The sequence below is a fragment of the Hevea brasiliensis genome, chromosome 5 (assembly GCF_030052815.1).
Source record: "Hevea brasiliensis isolate MT/VB/25A 57/8 chromosome 5, ASM3005281v1, whole genome shotgun sequence".
NCBI lineage: Eukaryota > Viridiplantae > Streptophyta > Magnoliopsida > Malpighiales > Euphorbiaceae > Hevea > Hevea brasiliensis.
In genome coordinates this window covers 70,398,401-70,421,911 of record NC_079497.1, presented here as the reverse complement: position 1 = coordinate 70,421,911, position 23,511 = coordinate 70,398,401, and the positions used below count along the sequence as shown (strand labels likewise).

Below are 23,511 nucleotides of genomic sequence, written 5' to 3'. Positions count from 1 at the left end.
GGAGCTGGTTTGTTATCCTATCAGAGTCATATGGATCCCAACCTTGGCTCCTTGAATCATGAAAAAATAATTCATGCATCTCAATGCACTTTTCTTGCCTTATTTTTGTCACAAGAAACAAACAAAACATAGTTCTAATAAATTTCCACCGATATTACAAGTAAAAAATTCAAGCTAGCCTTGCAAATTATCAACATGGTAAAATTGGCAATAAGGCAGGTCTTCCCAGCTAGAGAGCAGGACAAGCTTCCTCTTGGAGATTTTTTTTGTATTAGTTATTTTAATTTATCATGATATTATGCAAATTTATTTATTAAAAAATAAATTGTATTTTTTAAAAATTACACTATTTAAATATATAAAAATACATTTTTTTATAACAAAAAAATATTATATTATTATCAAATCGGGTTATACATCAAGGCAGGAGACCTCTCCCCATTCCCAGCACAATATTAGAGTTGGGATGGAAGTCAGAAAAAATTGATCGGATGCAAAGCAAGTCGAATCAATCTTATAACAAGGTTATGTGGTATTCTCTTACACAAGCATTTTACAGCTGACAAATTTGGATGAACATGGCAAATTCATTACCACTATAATCGTGTATAATTATAATATAATGTACACAGGAATAAGGCTATTGACAGAGAGAGTCTACAAAAAGAATCGAGAAATGAAAATGACCCGAGGCACCATGTTACAAGCTGGAAATATGATCAGAACCAACATCTGACCTACTGGTGTTATTCTCAAGACTAAATGCAAATGACTCTGCTAACTTGAGAGCATCCTGAACTCTAAGCCGAGTACCCTGTTGCCCAACAACTGTGGCCGCAATCCTAGCTGCTAGTGTACCCATTCCTTTCAGATCTGATACACCCTGTAAAAGGCCATACAAAATACCAGATGCATATGCATCCCCAGCACCACAAGTGTCGACCGGTACACATGGGAACGGAGGAATATATACAGCTTCTCCTTTTACACCCATATAGGAGCCTCTTGGCCCATCTGTAACAGACACTAGTGGAACAAAGTGACTAAGATACCTTGTAGCTGAAATTGTACTTTCCTTTGGGGAAAAATCACATAAAGCTCTTGCTTCATTGCTGTTAGCAAACACAACATCTGCATAGTTCTCTACAATTTCCCTGAGCCACAAGGAGAAAAAAAATGACACATATCAGATACTGATCAAGAAAGAGATAAAATTTCATTACCCCCAAGAACACCCTTGAGAAGAACTGCAGACACGCCAACCAACACCCCCCCGCCCCTTCCCTCTTAAAAACCCCTTTTTTGTTTGCAGACACTACCACTGCTAAATAAAACCAGTTTAGTGTGGATTTGATCAAAGATTAGAGACTGGAAATAGACATAAAAGTATTATCATTGTTGGGTTAGCAACGATAAACTCTTCTTTTTCATTACACCAAGAAGAGTCAAACAAAATGGGACCTTAAAGAATTCTAAATTCTTTATGTTAGACCATTACCTTGAACAATCAGTAATCTCAATCATGGTATACGGTAAAACTTGTTATTGAAAACATGGATCTTCTTCCACCAAAACACACAAAAACAACAAGGCACATGGCAAGACTGAAAATATCCAAGATGTTTAATAGCCATGAAACTAAGCATGTTTACATTTTTCTTAGAGCATTTGGACTTAAAAACATTTATAACTTCAAAGTGTTTTAGTAAATGGTCTTACTTTTAAACTTTTGTTAGCTCCTTATTTAGGTCAGGGAATTAATAACATCCAACAGGACTTCTCATCCACTTGCATTCAGAACTAGACAAATTGTCACATTTAAAGGTGAATCTTTTTCTAGTCAAAAGATGATAAAACCATGAATACTAGGCTTGTTCCCCTTCACATATGAAAACTGCCAACCCCTCTCCATGCATTTCTTATTTACCAAAAATGACACAAAAGGAATTCACAAAAGCCACAAGGGAATCCAGAAAACAAAAATTTTTTTTTGAAAGCATTTCTCATGTAAGATGAAAACTGTTGTCATCTTGATTCTGACGTCTATTATTCAAAATTGAACAAAAACCAAGCATGAGTTCTATCCAACACACAAAAACTTGATATGGTGATTGTCTTTCAATCGAACACTCTTTGAGACTACTTCAATCACACTTGTTCATTAAACAATTTTTTTTGTTTTATCTGGCAGTGCAATTCCTAATTCCTCCAACAAAACAAGAGTAAAATTCAAAAACCAAATGAACTATAACATAATCAACAGAATCACGCAGCTTACCAGAAATCATCATAATGTCTCTCGATGCAGGACATATCTGAAGCTGTGATTGCAACCAATGCACCACTTCTACGTGCTGCTTCACATGCTCTTGTAATTGTTTTAATTGTATCAGGAAGTTCAAACAAATAACCTTCAACTACCAACATGTTTGTCTTGGAAGCTATGGTAGCCAAGCATGCATCATAATTAACAGTTGAAGATGTACCCTAAAAGAGGCTTATATATTAGATTCATTTAATGTACCCAGAACAATGCTAAAGCAAATTAAGGCATACATGTAACAAGGAGGAAGCTTATAATGTACAAACAACAACTAAGCCTTAATCCCTATTTGCTTCAGCTATACTCAACTCAACTCAACTAAGCCTTTATCCCAAAAATTTGGGGTCGGCTATATGGATTCACTTTCTCCACTTTAAACGATTTTGGGTTAAATCCTCAGAAATGTGTAATGCTTCTAGATCATGTTGTACTACTCTCCTCCAAGTCAATTTAGGTCTACCCCTTTTTTTCTTTCTATTCTCTAACCTAATGTGCTCTACTTGTCTAACTGGAGCCTCCGTATGTCTACGCTTCACATTGTTAGTAGTATGCCCTAGAGCATATCATTTAGTATGTATCTTGTACATATTTTTATTAATAAAAGACATTTCCACTTTTCCGTTTACATAATATATTTATGTGTAATAGAAAAGGTCCATTGATATTTTGTTAGAAATATTATTCTTAAGTTGTTAAGAATATGAGTGACAATATTTCTAGCACGAAGTATCATAAATAGATTCACAATCGAGGATACTTCATAATAAGGACATGACTTATCCAGAAAGATTGTATTCATGTTTGTTCCCAAGTTATTTATATGAGATAAATAAGATGGAACGGTGAGTCTCATGCCATATAACAAACATGATAGGCACTTATAAATGATAAGTAGGCCGAACCAGTGACACTTATGACAAGCACATGGAGTTTACTCTTGTCAATGTTTTGTCATAAATCATATCAGTGCATATAATCTTTAGACACGAGGTATACAGTTATCTTGTATATAGGTAATTTGAGTTTGATACTGCTTTCATACTTGTACTGTGTATGGGTATATGGGCATATGTTGGCTCCTACTAGTTATATATGGAGGTAGGTGTTGATCAAGATGGAATCTGTTCCTCTAAGTAAATAGAGATAAAATCCTATGTTCATTTAATTGTTCTTGATGTTTCAAGTTCCTGGCCAGGACAGATAGATTTATTCAGAAAAGAGTTTCTGATGAGAAAATATTTTTAATCAAGAACTGGAATTAAAAGAGAACATAATATTCATAGCAAATGGAGTTTGACATAAACCATGACTCCAGCTTGAGTTGGATTTTTTTAACAGAGAAATTATAGTGCATGGTAACATATGATTATAGGTTCATTTAAAGTAAACCTTATTACTAATTGGGTGGCCATGGCATGCTATGCTAGGTGTTAACCATGGTCTATGAGGTTCATAAAATGATTTAGAGAAATCATTTATGGTAAGAAAGAGTTCTAATGATATTAAGAGTTGATATCATGTCTCATTGCCAATTAGTGATGAGCCTAGTAAGTCACACACATACACAAGTTATCACCTAATTAAATATGATTTAATTAATTAATTAAAGAGTTTAATTGATTAATTAAATAGGTTTGGTTTGCAATTAGTTTGCAAAGTCCCTAGCATGACTTGAAACCAAATCTAGATTTTATATTTAAAGTGTTTAAATATGAATTTAATTAATGAGAAATTAATTAATAGAGATTAATTAATTAATTTATATTTGATATAAAGAAGAAAAATAATTATTTTGGGTTGATAACTCAAAATTAAGACACAGGGGCATTTTGGTCATTTTGCAGTGTGACACGTGGCACCATGAGATGGTGACACATGGCATAACACATAAGCTCGCCAAATGTTTTTTTAATCATGTAAGATGATTAAAATTGTAGAAAGAGATGATTCTCATATATTTCAATTAATCTGTACATGGGTATTTATATACAATTGATTCCTATAATTGTGTTATACTAATTAGGAAGAAATCTTAAATAAGAAATCCTAAATAGGAATACGAATCTGAGAATATACACGAAATAATATAATGATTGACTTTCCATAACACTCCCCTCAAGTTGGAGCATAGATGTTAATCATGCCCAACTTGTTACAAATGTAGTCAATCCTAGCTCCATTGAGCTTTTGTGAAAATATCTCCTAACCGCTCTCGGTTTGATATGTCTGTTGAGATGATGTTGTTGAATCTTTTCACGAACAAAGTGACAATCAATCTCAATATGTTTAGTCCGCTCATGAAATACCGGATTAGAAGCAATATGGAGAGCGACTTGATTATCACACCACAATTTCGCAGCGTGGGGTCTTAAAACTGTCTCATCTAGTAATTGAAATATCCACATTACCTCACATACCGATTGTGCCATGGCTCTGTATTCGGATTCACACTAGATCGAGAAACTACACTCGCTTCTTGCTTTTCCAAGACACCAAATTTCCTCCAACAAAAACGCAATATCCAAAGAGTTAACCTCCTATCAACCTTAGATACTGACCCGATCGGCATCGAAAACATTCAACATTCAAATGCCCATGATTACCATATAACAAACCTCTTCTGGAGCTCCCTTGGATAGCACAAGATTTGTCCCAAGGCTTCCCAATGAGCAACGGTTGGGGAAGACATAAACCGACTTACCACACTAACGGCATAAGCAATGTCGGGGCGAGTGTGAGTAAGATAGTTCAATTTTCCTACCAATCTCTGTATCTCTCTGGATCTTCAAACAACTCACTATCCCCTGATAACAGTTGTAAATTTGGAGTCATTGGTGCACTACAAGGCTTAGCACCTAATTTTCCTGTCTCTGTCAATAGATCAAGGACATATTTTCTTTGAGACAAGAAAATACCCTTCTTACTTCTCATAACTTCAATACCCAAAAAATACTTTAATAATCCCAAGTCTTTGGTCTGAAACTGGGTTTGGAGGAAGGTTTTAAGAGATGAAATACCTGCAGAGTCACTCCCAGTGATGATAATGTCATCCACATAGACTACTAGGAGACTTAGACCGACCTCAGTTGCTTATAAAATCGAGTGATCACACTTACTCTTTTGCATACCAAATTCCTGTACTGCTTCACTGAATCTCCCAAACCAGGCCCTAGGACTTTGTTTCAAGCCATAAAGAGACTTCCGAAGCCTACAAACTTTACCCAACTCCCCCTGAGCAACAAACCCAGGTGGTTGCTCCATATACACCTCCTCCTGAAGATCACCATGAAGGAAGGCATTCTTGATATCCAATTGGTGCAGGGGCCAATCATATGTAGCTGCTAAAGAGATAAACAAGCGAACAGAAGTAAGTTTAGCTACAGGAGAAAAAGTGTCAGAGTAATCAACCCCATATGTCTGAGGATATCCTTTTGCTACAAGGCGTGCTTTTAATCTATCCACAGAACCATCAGGATTTACCTTTACTGTAAATACCCATTTGCAACCAATAGCTTTCTTACCGGTGGGCAAAAGGCAACGATTCCATGTACCATTACCATCTAAAGCCTCCATTTCCTCTTTCATAGTAGCACACCAGCCAGGATGAGACAGTGCCTCACCAACAGTATTAGGGATGGGAATAGAGTCTAAAGAAGTAACAAAACACCGAGAACAAGAAGACAATTGATTATAAGAAACAAAAGAAGAGATAGGGTAAGTACATGAACGTTTACCTTTACGAAGAGCAATGGGTAAGTCTAGATCAGAATCATGATCAGTATGAGTGCAGGATCTCCCAACGAAGTAGTGGTGGAGGATCCAGTCGGGAATCTCAATCTCTGGAATAAACATGAACAACGGGAGGCCGAGTAGGTCTAGAGACGGAAGAAATAGGTGTGAGAAGACTAGACATTGGTTGGACAGTATATATTAAGATATCATCTTCCTCCCCCTGACTCTCATACACAGATGATTGAGAAAAAAATGGAGTGGACTCAAAAAATGTGACATCTGCAGAAACAAGATAACGATTAAGAGTATGAGAGAAACAACAGTACCCTTTTTGGATCCGGGAGTACCCAAGGAAGACACATTTGAGAGACTTTGGATCCAATTTAGTAACCTGCGGACGAACATCACGTACAAAACAAGTACAACCAAAAATACGGGGTTCAACGGGAAACAAAGATTTTGTAGGAACAAAGCGTTATAAGGAATATCCCCATTAAGGGGCGAGAAGAAGGCATACGATTGATCAAAAAACATGCCGTAGAAACTGCATCCGCCCAAAAGTGTTTAAGAACTTTCATCTGAAAAAGAAGAGCACGAGTTACCTCAAGAAGATGCCGATTTTTTCTTTCGGCCACGCCATTTTGGGATGGGGTATCCACACAGGAAGACTGATGAAGAATGCCATTTTGTGTCATATAAGACTGAAATTGTGCTGAAAAATATTCTTTAGCATTGTCACTTCTTAATATGCGCACAGAAATATTAAATTGAGTTTTGATTTCATTACAAAAGGCACAAAAGATAGAAAACAACTCAGAACGATTGTTCATTAAATATAACCAGGTAACACGAGAGTAATCATCAACAAAAGTAACAAAATAACGAAATCCGATTTTAGAAGTAACAGAACAAGGACCCCAAACATCAGAATGAACTAACTCAAAAGGGGATGAAGCCCGTTTATTGACTCTAGACACAGAAGGCAAACGATGATATTTTGCAAACTGACACGACTCACATTCTAGTCGATAAAGATCAAATCGAGGACACAACTTCTTCATGGTAGACAAAGAAGGATGACCCAATCTACAATGAGCTTCAAGAGGTGTTAAGGTACTAGAGCAAACAAGCGATCGCGGTACATGATTTTCCAGAATGTAGAGACCACCTGACTCACGTCCTCTACCAATAATCTGCTTCGTCGTAAGATCCTGAAACAAACACTGATCAGAAAAAAAAGGAAATAAAACAATTTAAGGTACGAGTAAGTTTACTAACAGAAAGTAGATTAAAAGAGAAATTTGGTAGACACAAAACAGATGACAAAAATTGACGAAGTCGAATTCGCAGTTCCAGAACCCATGACACAAGAAGTAGAACCATCAGCTAAAGTAATGAGAGGAAGTGGGATTAGACGAAAAGTAGATAGAAGACTAGAATTACTGTCATGTGATCTGTTGCACCGTAATCAATAACCCATTTGGATGAGGAAGACACAAGGCATGTAGTGGATTTACGACTCGTGATCGCAGTGATAGGGAACCGGTAGGCTTTAGAGATGCACGACATCTGGGAAAGCGTGCAAAATCCTCTGCGGATACCAAAGCAGCTTTTCTCGAGGAAGATCTTGTAGTATCCTCTCACGCCATATTTACCATCTGTGATCGCTGATTTTTCCTCTGAAGTTGCGGACAATTATATTTTGTATAACTGTGCTCATGACAATAATAACAAATGACTCCTCTTGAGTCTGATTAGAACTAGCCTCTCCATTACGCGATTACTACATTTCTGTAATTCCTCCTCTACTTCCTCTTCTATTACCACGTTGTCCATTTGGATTACACTAATAAGAGCACTCCGGCAGTGTGTGAAGATTGGGTACTCTGCACGAAGGACCCGTGTGAATGTTTCATGCAAAGAGGAAATCTCGAATCGAAAGAATCGAGATTTAGCGCCTCATACTCGAAGGAAGGCACGCAAGAAAACTCATATGATCGATTGCTCCGTTGGGCTCTTGAACTTTCACATCGTAACTAAAAGGCAACAATACATTAAGTTCCTCATATACCCGTTTAAAATCCATAAAATAAGCCGTGAGAGACTTATTCTTTTCTCGACGCAGTAGAATGCCTTACAAACATCATAAATACGAGATATTCCCTTTACGAATACGTAAAAATCTAAGTAATCCATCAATTCCTTAACAAATTCACGGTGATTAATTAAACTAATTACCTCACCGTGAATCGAGTTCAAGCCGCAAAACAACCGAGCATCCTCCCTTAGCCAAGTTTGTTGTGTATCATCAGTAGGTGGATCTTTAGTAAGGTGATCATCCTTATCAATGCTACGCAAATAGACCCTAACAGTCTTACTCCACTCCAGATAATTCGAACCATTAAGTTTGTGTTCCGTGATCTTAGTCATCATCGGAATCACATCAGAAATAACATTCTTATTGTCTGCCATTTGTTGAGACAAAGAAAACTAACCGAAACGCTAATCCAAAGTCTTGTGACAACAAAATAATCCAAAATCACAAATCAAGCAAATACCGAAATAGGATCTGAGAGCCAAACCTCAGAAGTCCTTTAATGGTGTACTGGATCAGGCAACAGCACACAGTGGTGGAATGAGGGGATTGAGGCGACGATGGCAATGTTGATCGGAGTCGAAACGGCCGGTCGGCGGCCAAGGTCTCTCCTGAGCTGGGTGGTGAGAGCAAATAATCACCCTAGATAGATGACCTGCTCTGATACCATGTAGAAAGAGATGATTCTCATATATTTCAATTAATCTGTACATGGGTATTTATATACAATTGATTCCTATAATTGTGTTATACTAATTAGGAAGAAATCCTAAATAAGAAATCCTAAATAGGAATACAGAATACAGAATATACACAGAAATAATATAATGATTGACTTTCCATAACAAAAATTAAGATTACATATAGGTTTGACACTTGGCACAATGTGATTGGGTCACTTAAACCTAGAGCTAATCAAAGGGTGACATGTGGCAAGGGTTTAATGTGTTAACCTAGCTATTTAAGTGTTGTTATGAGAAAATAAAATACAACCAGCAGCCACACTCCTTGGTCACGCCATTTTGCAGCCCTCCCTCTATTCTTCTTCATCTCTCATCAATTCAAAGAGATTAGCCATCAATCTCTTAAATTAAGAACACTAGAAATTGTTTCTAGTGTCCTGTTTACATCTCTAATCTCTTAAAAGGCAGAACTTGAATTTCTAATTAATAGAAAAGGCTTTAGAAGCTGTTCAAGGGCTGCCATAGGTGTTCTTGGTGTGGACAAGCTAGAGGGACATCTGGTGTCCTGAAGACGAATCTCAAAGGCGCAGACACGCTGCAGTGCATCAAGAGTTAGTGTAATCGTTCTTGATTTAATCTAGGGTTCTAAAATTAATCTGATTAATTTTAAAATCTTAAATGGCAAATACAGATCCAAAAACATATTAAAAGAGTTTTAATATATTGTTTATCATTGAAATCAAATAGATAAAAATAAATCTTGCATGATGCATGTGACCCTAGGTAAAAAATTTTGAATTCAATGATATAAACTTGTGTTTTTCACGCTTCCGTTCCTTCAATTGGTATCAGAGCCACTATATTTGCCATTTAGATTGTTTATTATATGATTTAATTGTGTGATTTGATCATGAGATGATTGATCCATTGCTGGTTGGATCAAGAGGTGTGGCGGCATGCTTGATGAACTCCAACATGGTGCGCATGGCTTTGGAAGATCATGGTGCGCATGGTTGTTATTAAATTCTGCAATTGTTGCATGATGAAAGGTTCATCATATGACTAATTAAAATGTTTAATTAGGATTTTTAATCACACAATTAAATTATGATTCAAATGAAAAAAATTTAAAAATTGTTTGAATGTGATTCAAATCTGAATTTTAAAAGTTGTTTGAATGTGATTCAAATCTGAATTTTTAAAGTTGTTTGAATCATATTTAAATCTGATTTTTTAAAATTGATTGAATAAAATTCAGATCTGTTTTTTTAAAAAATGTTTGAATGTGATTCAAATCTGATATTTTAAAAAATGTTTGAATGTGATTCAAATCTGAATTTTTAAAGTTGTTTGAATGTGATTCAAATCTGAATTTTTAAATTTGTTTGAATGAGATTCAAATCTGAATTTTTAAATTTATTCGAATCATATTCAAATCTGGATTTTTAAGTTGAATATGAGATATTCAATTTAATTTAAGTATGTATGTTTTATTTAATTGTTAAATAGTGATATGCATGATGGATGATCATGGACTATAAAAGACCAATGTGATTGGATTTATTTCTTTTATGTTTCTTTGGGATTGTAAATTAATTAATTTATTTTAATTTATTTTGGGCATGTATTATTAAGTTTGTAATAATTTTTGGGTTGTAATTTCATTTATTTAAGTTCTTGTAAATTCGCCTTGGTATGCCAAGGATTACTATATAATATTGGATTGCAAGAAGTTCAAGGAGATCAAGAGCATTGGTGGGACCAGTGGGAGGAATTCAAGATTAAGTGTTGATTATGTACTCCTTCAGCAACTCTTGTAAAATGAATGAATGAAATGCACCTAGGAATGCCCTGATTCAATTCTTGGTGGCTCAGAATTGAATCTCTTAGAAAGTTCATGATCATACCATATTTACTGCTTATCCATGAATGCATGAGATGTATGGAAATGTATGCAATTATATGATATATGCATGCTAAATGGATAATGTGCAAAGTGAGACCTTAATAGTAATTAGAATGACCATAAAATCTTCCAAACAAATGATTAAGTTGGATATGCTATAATTAAAGTAATTATAACATAGACCCTCCATTGGGGCAATTATTTTAAGAAATTTTAAATAGTTGCACAAGATGCAATTAATTTAAGAGATTTTCTTAAGAATACTTGTTAAGCATGAGATGTTGTAAATATGTAAATGGTTTGGTGGCCAATATTGGATGTACCTGAGGACATTAAAATTATTTACATAATTACTGGCTCAATGGGATCAACTTAACTAATGCAAGATAAGTCAATAATGGATGTACCTGAGATTTTGAGCATTATGGGCTAGGTAAAGGATTGAACCTCACATGAGATGTGATGGGCAAGGAGTTGCTCACTTATAGTTTATTGTAATTCCAATAATGGATGTACCTGAGGATGATCAATAGAATTATAAGAATTCAATCACCCACTAGAAAACCATCCAACTAGGATTTCCGTTTCCTACTTTGGAAGTATAGGATTCGCTAAGTTAGTGGGAGGACCAATTTGATTGAAAGACCATAATCATTTTGGTTAATTACATGATACATTTACAAATTAATCTGATTATTTCTGCAATTAATTTTCTGATAATAATGAGCACAGAACAACCACCACCATCCAATATCCTTGCAAACATACTTGATCACAATAGGTTGACAGGACCTAATCTCTCTGATTGGCTGAGAAATTTGAAACTTGTCTTGAACCTTGAACATATAGGATATGTTCTAGATTCAAATGTTCCTGGTCCCTTACCTCCAGAGGCCACACAAGAGGAACATGAAACTTTGAACAAGTGGAAGGAGCATGATATGAGAGCTAAGTGTTACATGCATGCTTCCATGAGTAATGAGTTACAGAAGCAGCATGAAAACATGCAGAGTGTGAGTGAGATCCTCCTTCACCTACAAGAGTTGTATGGTAAGCATAGCAGGAATGCTAGGTATGAGATATCTAGACAGCTATTCCGCATGAGGGACAGAATGTTGGGGATCATGTCCATAAGATGATTCGGCTGATTAAGTAGTTGGAACATCTTGACTTCAACATGGATTTCCAACTACATACGGATTTGATCATTCAGTCCCTTCCTGAGTCTTTTGGGAATTTTGTGACAAATTTCCATATGACTAAACAGGAATGCACCTTAGCTGGTTTACTCAACATGCTAGTTATTGCCCAAAAGAATATGCCAGGCAATAAAGGGAAAGAGGTAGCTTTGGTTGCATCTTCTTCTGCTGGAAAGTCCAACAAGAAGAAGGGCAATAAGAAAAAGAAACCTCAGATTCCTGATCCTTCCAAGAAAATAGCTAAACAGAAAACAAAGATCAAAATTGACAAAGGTAAAGGAAAGTGTTTCCACTACCAGCAGGAAAGTGTTTCCACTGCCAGCAGGAAAGTGTTTCCACTTCCAGAGTATAGCAATCTAAAAGAATGTAATGCCATGATGAAAATCAACTCAAAATTCAAAATATATTTGGCACTTAAGATTAGGTTATGTTGCAGAAAATAGGATTGCAAAATTGGAGAAAATGGGGATTTTATCCTCATTGGGCTCTGAGCCTACTCCAACTTGTAAATCTTGCCTTCAGGGTAAAATGACTAGATCACCCTTTGTTGGACAAGGGCTAAGAGCTGAAAATATTTTGGAGCTAATACATAGTGATGTATGTGGTCCATTTAAAGAAATGACTAGAGGGGGTTTTCATTATTTTATTACATTTACTGATGATAAATCAAGGTTTGGGTATTTGTATTTGATGAAATACAAACATGAATCTTTTGAAAAGTTCAAAGAATTTAAATCTGAAGTAGAAAATCAAACAGGAAAGAATATTAAAGCTCTTCGATCAGATCGTGGAGGTGAATATTTGAGTACTGAATTTGATGAATACTTGAGAGAGCATGGCATTGTTTCTCAGCTGACTCCTCCAGGAACGCCACAGCTGAATGGTGTATCTGAAAGGAGAAATCGCACCCTATTGGTCATGGTACGTAGTATGATGAGCTATACTGATATGCCAATCTTCTTTTGGGGATTTGCATTAGAATCAGCTTTGTATATTCTGAATAGGATTCCATCAAAATCAGTTTCTTCCACACCTTATGAGATATGGCATGGAAGAAAACCAAGTCTTAAGCATGTTAAGATTTGGGGTTGTCCAGCTTATATCAAAAAGCTGAACACTGATAAATTGGAGACCAGATCAGAAAAAAGGTCGATTTGTTGGATATCCAAAAGATAGTTTTGGATATTATTTTTATTTGCCTACTTCACAAAAGGTTGTGATAAGTAGAGATGCCACATTTCTTGAACAACAGTTTGTTCAAGAAGGAGGCAAAGGAAGGCAAATAGAGTTAGAATTGGAGAATTCTGACCAACCAACAGATCAGATGGATATAGATCCATCTAGTCAACCAATACCCGTTGATGAAACATCTACAGCTGTTCCTCTTAGAACAACCAGGGTATCTCACCCACCAGTGAGATATGGTTTTCTTCATGAAGAAGAATAAGAGTTGTCTACTCATGAAGAAGTAGATCATGGAGATGATCCACTTACCTATGAAGAAGCTATATCAGATATAGACTCTTCAAAATGGATTGATGCTATGAAATCCGAGATTGATTCCATATATAAGAATCAAGTTTAGGATCTTGTTGACCCACCTGAAGGTATTATACCTATAGGGAACAAATGGGTTTTCAAGAAGAAAATTGGTTCTGATGGAAAGGTAGAGTCCTATAAGGCAAGGCTAGTAACGAAAGGGTTTCGCTAAAGGCAAGGAATCGACTATGAGGAGACTTTCTCGCCTGTTGCCAAGCTTAAATCAATTAGGATTTTATTAGCAATAGCTGCATACTATGATTATGAGATTTGGCAGATGGATGTCAAAATAGCTTTTCTCAATGGATACATTGAAGAAAACATTTTCATGGAACAACCTAGGGGATTTTAATCCCAAGATGGTTCCAAGGTATGCAAGCTAAAGCGATCCATTTATGGGTTGAAACAAGCTTCGAGGAGTTGGAACATCCATTTTGATGAAGCCATTAAATCCTTTGATTTTATCAAAAATGAGGATGAGCCATGTGTATATAAGAAGGTTAGTGACAGTGCTATCACTTTCCTTGTCTTATATGTGGATGACATACTGTTGATGGGTAATGACACAGGTATGTTGACGACTATAAAGGTATGGTTGTCAAATACATTCTCCATGAAAGACTTAGGGGAGGCAACCTATATTCTTGGAATTCGCATCTATAGAGATAAAGCGAAAAGAATAATTGGTTTATCCCAAAGTCTATACTTGGAAAAGGTGTTAAAGAGGTTTAACATGCTTGATTCCAAGAGAGGATTGTTACCAGTGAGACATGGTATCCATCTTTCTAAAGAGATGTCTCCAAAGACACCTGAAGAAAGAGATAAGATGGCGAGATTCCATATGCTTGGCTATTGGAAGTTTAATGTATGCAATGTTGTGTACTAGGTCGGATATCGCATATCTTGTTAGTTTGACTAGCGGTATCAATCCAATCAGTTTGGAACATTTGGATAGTGTCAAGAATATTCTTAAGTACTTGAGAAGAACTAAGGATTTATTCTTGATTTATAGAGTGGAGACTTGCAATTGGATGGTTATCACGATTACGATTTCCAATCGGATATCGATGATAGAAAGTCTACCTGCGGATATGTGTTCATTTGTAATGGAAGTGCGATCGGTTGGAAGAGTTCCAAGCGAGCACGCATTGCAGATTCCAATCTGAGCTGAGTATATTCTGCATCGAGATCTTGCAAAGGAAGTCTGTTTAGACAAAGAAGTTCGTGTGAGAACTTACGGTAGTTCCTTCCATTGAGTCGCGGTTCCACTACACCGTGACAATAATAGAGCGATCATACAAAGCTAAGGAACCAAGGTCTCACCGAAATCCAAACACATAGAAAGGCGCTACCACATTATCAGAGAAATAGTTGGGCGAGGCGATGTAGCCATGCAGAAAATAGCATCAGCTGAAAATCCAGCTGATCCATTCACTAAGCCTATGTCACAGACTTAGTTAGACCGACATCTTGAGAAGATAGGTCTGAGATATTGTAATGAATGGCTCTAGTGCTAGTGGGAGATTGTTAGTAGTATGCCCTAGAGCATATCATTTAGTATGTATCTTGTACATATTTTTATTAATAAAAGGCATTTCCACTTTTCCGTTTACATAATATATTTATGTGTAATAGAAAAGGTCCATTAATATTTTGTTAGAAATATTATTCTTAAGTTGTTAAGAATATGAGTGACAATATTTCTAGCACGAAGTATCATAAATAGGTTCACAATCGAGGATACTTCATAATAAGGACATGACTTATCCAGAAAGATTGTATTCATGTTTGTTCCCAAGTTATTTATATGAGATATAAATAAGATGGAATGGTGAGTCTCATGCCATAAAACAAGCATGATAGGCACTTATAAATGATAAGTAGGCCGAACCAGTGACACTTATGACAAGCACATAGAGTTTACTCTTGTCAATGTTTTGTCATAAATCATATCAGTGCATATAATCTTTAGACCTGAGGTAGCACAGTTATCTTGTATATAGGTAGTTTGAGTTTGATACTGCTTTCATACTTGTACTGTGTATGGGTATATAGGCATGTGTTGGCTCCTACTAGTTATATATGGAGGTAGATGTTAATCAAGATGGAATCTGTTCCTCTAAGTAAATAGAGATAAAATCCTATGTTCATTTAATTGTTCTTGATGTTTCAAGTTCTGGCGGAGACAGGATAGATTTATTCAGAAAAGAGTTTCTGATGAGAAAATCTTTTTAATCAAGAACTGGAATTAAAAGAGAACATAATATTCATAGCAAATAGAGTTTGACATAAACCATGACTCCAGCTTGAGTTGGGATTTTATAACAGAGAGATTCTAGTGCATGGTAACATATGATTATAGGTTCATTTAAGGTAAACCTTATTACTAATTGGGTAGCCATGGCATGCTATGCTAGGTGTTAACCATGGTCTATGAGGTTCATAAAATGATTTAGAGAAATCATTTATGGTAAGAAAGAGTTCTGATGATATTAAGAGTTGATATCATGTCTCATTGCCAATTAGTGATGAGCCTAGTAAGTCACACACATACACAAGTTATCACCTAATTAAATATGATTTAATTAATTAATTAAAGAGTTTAATTGATTAATTAAATAGGTTTGGTTTGCAATTAGTTTGCAAAGTCCCTAGCATGACTTGAAACCAAATCTAGATTATTGGATGTATAATATAAGTTAAATTTATATTTAAAGTGTTTAAATATGAATTTAATTAATGAGAAATTAATTAATAGAGATTAATTAATTAATTTATATTTGATATAAAGAAGAAAAATAATTATTTTGGGTTGAGAACTCAAAATTAAGACACAGGGGCATTTTGATCATTTTGCAGTGTGACACATGGTACCATGAGATGGTGACACATGGCACCATGAGATGGTGACACATGGCATAACACATAAGCTCGCCAAATGTTTTTTTAATCATGTAAGATGATTAAAATCAAGATTACATATAGGTTTGACACTTGGCACAATGTGATTGGGTCACTTAAACCTAGAGCTAATCAAAGGGTGACATGTGGCAAGGGTTTAATATGTTAACCTAGCTATTTAAGTGTTGTTATGAGAAAATAAAATACAACCAGCAGCCACACTCCTTGGTCACGCCATTTTGCAGCCCTCCCTCTATTCTTCTTCATCTCTCATCAATTCAAAGAGATTAGCCATCAATCTCTTGAATTAAGAACACTAGAAATTGTTTCTAGTGTCCTGTTTATATCTCTAATCTCTTAAAAGGCAGAAATTGAATTTCTAATTAATAGAAAAGGCTTTAGAAGCTGTTCAAGGGCTGCCATAGGTGTTCTTGGTGTGGACAAGCTAGAGGGACAACATCTGGTGTCCTGAAGACGAATCTCAAAGGCGCAGACACGCTGCAGTGCATCAAGAAGTTAGTGTAATCGTTCTTAATTTAATCTAGGGTTCTAAAATTAATCTGATTAATTTTAAAATCTTAAATGACAAATACAGATCCAAAAACATATTAAAAGAGTTTTAATATGTTGTTTATCATTGAAATCAAATAGATAAAAATAAATCTTGCATGATGCATGTGACCCTAGGTGAAAATTTTTGAATTCAATGGTATAAACTTGTGTTTTTCACGCTTCCGTTCCTTCACACATGACCAAACCACCTCAATCTTCCTTCTCTCAACTTATCTTCAATTGGCACCACTCCTACCTTTTCTCTAATACTCTCATTACGGACTTTATCTAGTCTAATATGGCCACTCATCCACCTTAACATTCTCATCTCTACAACTCTTATCTTAGATGCATACGACTCTTTCAGTGCCCAACACTCACTACCATATAACATAGCCGGTCGTATGGCTGTACGGTAAAATTTTCCTTTCAATTTATTAGGAATCTTACGATCACATAAAACTCCCGTGGCACGTCTCCACTTCAACCATCCGGCTTTAATCCTATGACTAAAGGGTTGCAGTAAGTGACAACCAGCGTAAAAATTTCGTCACACCCTATGATATGGATTCAAATGATATTTGCTTCAGCTATATGGATCTTTTTTTGCCATTTAGCTCTATTTTAAACTAATTTTGCATCAACATCAAACAAAAAAATATAAATCTTTTGACACTACTTCCCTCAACGTCATTTTAGATCCCCATTTTCCTTCTCACTCCTTTCACCAGTAATTTATCATGCTTCTGTATTGGAGCATTCAATGCTCTATGTTGGATATTACTAAACCATTTTAACAAAGTGTGCTATGTACACTCTTTAGCAGATATGCCCATTTCTAACTTTATCCATTACTGAGTTACCAAACATCAATCTTAACATCTATATTACTACACTCATGTCGTGGGTACGTTGTACCTAAGATGCCCAATATTCACTCCCTTACAACACAATTGGCCTTACCACAGTTCTACAGAACTTACCTTTCACTTTTTCAATAATACTATAGTCACATGGCACACCCGGTGCACTTCTCCATTTCATCCATCCTGCTTTGATCCTATGAGTTGCATCCTCAAGCATAATTCACATATGCTCATTTAAATATAAGAAAGATAATACATCATCACTCAAACTTTAGCTTTGATAACTCAAATGAAATATGCATTTCTGATTTTAATATGGTTTTCGAAGATTGAGGACTGGCTACTATTAATGGAATTCTAGAACCAACTCTCAAAAGATGGGTAGTCAAAAGAACCAACTCTCAAAAGAAGGGTAGTCAAAGAAATGTATTAGGTCAATTTTGTTAATAGTGTCACCGATGTACCATACAACTCCAATTTCTTATTCATTTATCCGGGAAAGACCTAGATACCAATGTATCGTCAATAATTAATTTCAACTGCATCCTGCTTAGAAATGACAATCAATAACATGCAATACAAGTTTGCACACATTGTAAACTGAATGGAACAAAAATCAGTAAAATGAATAATATACCCTTGAAATAAAGCAAAAAAACTTATCCTAGTCTTAAAACTGCCTTTGCTTTTCCCAACATAGGACTTGTGCTGCTCTTGGTTTCTAGTTAATTTTGTAATTATTCCAACAATTCAAAAAAAAAAAAAAAAAAAAAAATTCACTGCAAAGTCAAACTTCAAGCAAAGCAGCACAAGTCTTATGTTGAATGAAGAAAAATGTAATTATTGGTGAAGAATAGATATAACTTACAAGCAGAAAATGCAGTTTCAGAAAGTACATCTCATATATTTGCATTGAAAGAAAGAGAAAGAAAAAACTAAGAAAAAACTAAGTTCTTTTTGGGAAACTAAAGAACCTATAAATCTCCAAAAATGAAATGGTAAAAAGATTCATCACAAATTCCGTCATTTAAAACATATATTACCTGATATGCAAGCATAGTTCGCTGGGCATCTGGAGTTGTGAGAACTATCACTGTTCCTGTTGTCCCATCTTTGACAGGTGAAGAGAGAAAATTCACATTTGCCCGACATAATTTTGCTCTATAAAGTATATCAAAAGAAAATGTTTAAGTTCATCTGATCGTAGTTAAATGCTATGATAAGATCAAAATAGTACAAATTTTGATCATAGACTAGAATTGGTCAATTAAGATTATTTAATTTTTGGTCTTGAGTTGCAAAATAGACAACTTAAAGAGTGCACGCCACCAATTTTTATCATGAAGGAAAAATGATAAACTAATCAACAACAATTAACCTGTAGTTCAGATGGAATTGCAAGTTGCAAGGGAGATGCAATATGGAAAAGGTGACAAAGCAAAAAACTGTCCAGTGGCCTAGTATTCCTTGCCTCAACTTTAATGTTGTATTTGGGAGCGGGGAGAAAGGAGAGGGGGAGAGAATGGGTCAAGGGACCCACAAATTTGCTTCTTCACATGTAGACCCATAGCCCCATTTTCTCTCCCCTTCCCTTTCCCCCCTCTCCCACACACAGCATAAGTGCTCAAGGGCAGTGAAGTTCAAGGATTGGACACTCAGGCAAGTAGCAACCTTCTAGAAAAGAAGAATTGTTGTTGCTTGTTGGACTGGGACGACACTAAGAAAGAATACAGGCAACCCTTGTTGTGCTGCCTGTGCTCAGCGGGACATCCAATAGACCCACAGATTAGGGCACAAAAAATAGAATATGAAGCATTTTTAACGGTACACTCCAAGGCTCAAACTAATTCATGGAGAGATTTTGGAGCTCAATGTCAATTTATTCAGTGATCAAATGATGGGATTTAAGGATTTTTTTTTTTTCTTTTTTGTAAATTGATTTCTGAACTACACAGTTTTGGGGGACATTCCATAGCAGCTATTGACACATTTAAATTTCTCCATATCATCCTCAAGGAAAAATCAACAATCATATTCATACCATATTACTCATATAAAGTAACCATTACTTTCTTGATTGGCTCAAAGAAAATATGTGCTCGATCTATTGACAGAGACAGAAAAATTAGGTGTTAAGCCTTACAGTGCACCAATAACTCCAAATTTACAACTATTAGCATGGGATAGTGAGTTGTTTGAAGATCCAAAGAGATACAGGAGATTGGTAAGAAAATTGAACTACCTTACAGTCACTCGTCCTGACATTGCTTATGCCGTTAGTGTGGTAAGTCAGTTTATGTCTTCCCCAACTGTTGCTCATTGAAAAGTCTTGGGACAAATCTTGTGTTATCTGAAGAGCGCTCCAGGAAGAGGTTTGTTATATAGTAATCATTATTATTTGAATGTTGAATGTTTTTCAAATGCCGACTGGGCTGAATCTAAGGTTGACAGGACGTCAACTACTGGATATTGCGTTTTTGTTAGAGGAAATTTGGTGTTTTTGAGAAGCAAGAAGCAGAGTGTAGTTTCTTGATCTAGTGCTGAATAGGAATACAAAGCCATGACACAATCAGTATGTGAGGTAATGTGGATACTTCAATTACTAGATGAGACAGGTTTTAAGACCTTCCTGCCTGCAAAATTGTGGTGTGATAATAAAACTGCTCTCCATATTGCTTCTAATCCGGTGTTTCATAAGCGGACTAAACATATTGAGATTGATTGTCACTTTATTTGTGAAAAGATTCAACAATAGATCATCTCAACAGGACACATCAAAACTGGAGAGCAATTAGGAGATATTTTCACAAAAGCTTTGAATGGAGCTAGGATTGACTACATTTGTAACAGGTTGGGTATGATTAACATCTATGCTCCAACTTGAGGGGCAGTGTTATGGAAAGTCAATCACTATATTATTTCTCTTTATATTCTGTATTCCTATTTAGGATTTCTTATTTAGGATTTCTTATTTAGGATTTCTTCCTAATTAGTAGAAAACAATTATAGGAATCAATTCTATATATATACCCATATACAGATTAATTAAAATTAAGAAGAATCATCTCTTTCTGCACCTTGAAGCTTTCGTCAAAGTTTTATGGGCCTTTCCAAATAATTGAACGCATTGGTGTAGTGGCATATAAACTGCAGATTCCTCCTTCCTCCACACGTCCTGCCTTCCATGTTGCAATGCTTAAGAAGAAAGTAGGAGACCATATCACCCCCTATTTTGAAGCTTCCAGCTATGCAGGAATAGATCATTTTGGTAGCACCAGAAAAGGTACTCCAAACCAGGACTGTCAATAGGGACAAGCATCATGTTCTCCACGGTCTTATTAAATGGATCAATTTACCAGAAGAAGATACTACTTGAATACAAGAAAGTTCTAATGGGGCAGGTATTATTACATATGAGAGGAGGTATAGAACTAAAGAATAAAGAAGGAAATGAGTACGATGAGTGGATAATAAGTAGATGAGAAGTTGAATATATGAGAACGAATAACCAAATGTGAACAAATAAGTGTATCACAATTAGTTGTTGTTATAAGGGGCAGTTATTCTGTTGAGAAGCTACTTAATAGTAGCTAGAAGCCATTACTAGCAGTTACCAGTGAGCTGACAACTGCTATATAAGGAGGAAGATACTGTTGTAAAGATCTATTCCAAGAAATATCTGCAATAAATATTTCTTCCTTCCTTCACTCTTTCTCCCATTTTTCCTACCTATTCTACTCCTGTTCTATCTCTAATTTCTTCCAATTTCTTCAATTTCCTTTTCATGCTATGTTATGGTTCCGAAACCCTAACAGATTGTTAACCATCCTCTCTTGAGGAACATAACAAAGAATAATCTTGAGAGTTGAAAGCCAAAAGTCTCATCCACTTGGTTTCTTATATGAACAAGGTGAGAGAATGAGTAACAACAAATGAAATCAAGATAGCACCTAACCTGTAGAAGTCGCCTAATGGATCGCTCCCTACACTGCCTGCCATGGCTACACTTAAGGAAGGAACTGAAATGGGCTTGCAACCGAGCCTTGCCAAGGCCACTAGGGTGTTTGAAAGAGATCCACCAGCAGCTGCCTTGTAGCTGCAACCATCCATAGCTCGCAAAACTCTACCCCTCTCTTCATGGTTCACAACTTTCCTTGTTCCCTTCTCTAATCCCAATCTCTCCAAAAATTCATCATCAACCATGCCAGAAAAATCTACCTAAATATGTCAGAACAGTGGTTAAACACCAGTATTAATTGATTTTTTCATACCATATTATAAAATTGGGTTAAACAATGCATGAAAATTAGAGAAACAAAACAAATCAGTTAGAACATAAATGAAACTGAAAAGCAACAACCAAACACTCAACATTGTCTGAGGTAATGAATTTTTTTCAACACAACAAATGTTCCAACACATACAAATTATTCAAAGGTAACAACTACTGCAAACATATAAAAACTTAGTACAGAATCTGACAACATGAATACAAAAGAGTTCATTAACAAATATAAAAGTATGCTTCCCAATCGTAGATTAACTATTAAGGGAAGCAGAATATGAAAAGTACTCCTGCAAGTTTTCCACTTATCTCTTAATCAGTGAACCCAAAAGTGGCAAGTTATGCTTTAATAACCACAGTACCCAAAATCAACCATCCACATTCAGAGGAATTATGTTTCCTCTTCTTTTGTTTTCTCGTCCATTAAAGAGATTATAGATAATTGATCAAATAGTTTAAGCATTATATACCCCAAATGAACAAACATATATGGAAATAGGGATGAATAGTGGTGTTGGTAAAAACAAATGATGCAGAACATAATTTATTTTAAAATTCTCCCCTTGTATTTCAGTTCACCAATCATTTTATTTTCACAGCAACCAAACAGATACAGAATTAGATATCAAAACAACAAACAGGGAATATTAAAATTATCAAGTTAAAAAAGAAGAAATACCATAGCTTGACCAAGACCTAGAACATCCCATCTCTCGGGCAAAACAGCAGTATCTTCCCGTTCTTCTTCTTCTTCTTCTTCCATGCTACCATTGTCATCTTCTTCGTCTTCTACTTGTACTTTTTCATTTTTTCCTCTCCTACCCTCTAAATCTCCTTCTTCTCTACTGGCTGTAAATCTAGAACAAGAACAAACCCTAAAATGCCCATCTGGCCTTTTGTCCATGGAACCAACTCCACACCTTTCTCTTGGTCTGTAATGACAAGAAAGAATGGTTCTTGTGGTGGTGTAGCCATATATGGAAGAGTGGGCATAAAGCGAGAAATCAGGAGCAAAGAAAGGAGAAGGAGAATGAGGAGAGAGAAGAGAGGCTGTGGTAGGAGGAAGAGAGGAAATAGAAGGATAGAGAAGAGAGAAGGACATTGTCTATAAGTATGTGTTGATGGGCTCTTGGGGTTTTGTCGTAGGATTGTTGAGGATGGAGATACGCTCATCTCCATCCACACAAAGATAATGCTCTGCTTTCAAGCACAGGGCCGTAGAGAAGGCTTTAATATTTGTGTTATAATAATAGAGGACAAAACACAAAACCGGCTCTCTGGTTTTTTCAGACCAGTTCCAATTATTTTCAGGCCGAGCCGGACGCGGTTGGCCCAATCAGAATTTAAATTTTTATTGTTTTGTTTGGATTGGACCTGACCCGAGTAAAAGAATCCCATAAATGAATAATTTGTTTTTTCATTTGTACTTA

At 35.8% G+C, this 23,511-nt stretch overlaps 1 protein-coding gene across 1 annotated transcript; it reads right to left on the bottom strand.

The window, feature by feature from the left end:
- Positions 1-483: 483 nt before the first annotated feature.
- LOC110640576 (uncharacterized) lies at positions 484-23,304 on the bottom strand. Its single transcript, XM_058147198.1, has 5 exons — positions 22,761-23,304; positions 21,752-22,014; positions 18,840-18,957; positions 2,279-2,487; positions 484-1,154 (listed from the first exon to the last, which is right to left on the bottom strand). The coding sequence occupies exons 1-5, from the start codon at positions 23,181-23,183 to the stop codon at positions 701-703; spliced, it is 1,467 nt and encodes a 488-aa protein (XP_058003181.1). The 5' UTR covers positions 23,184-23,304; the 3' UTR covers positions 484-700.
- Positions 23,305-23,511: the final 207 nt, after the last annotated feature.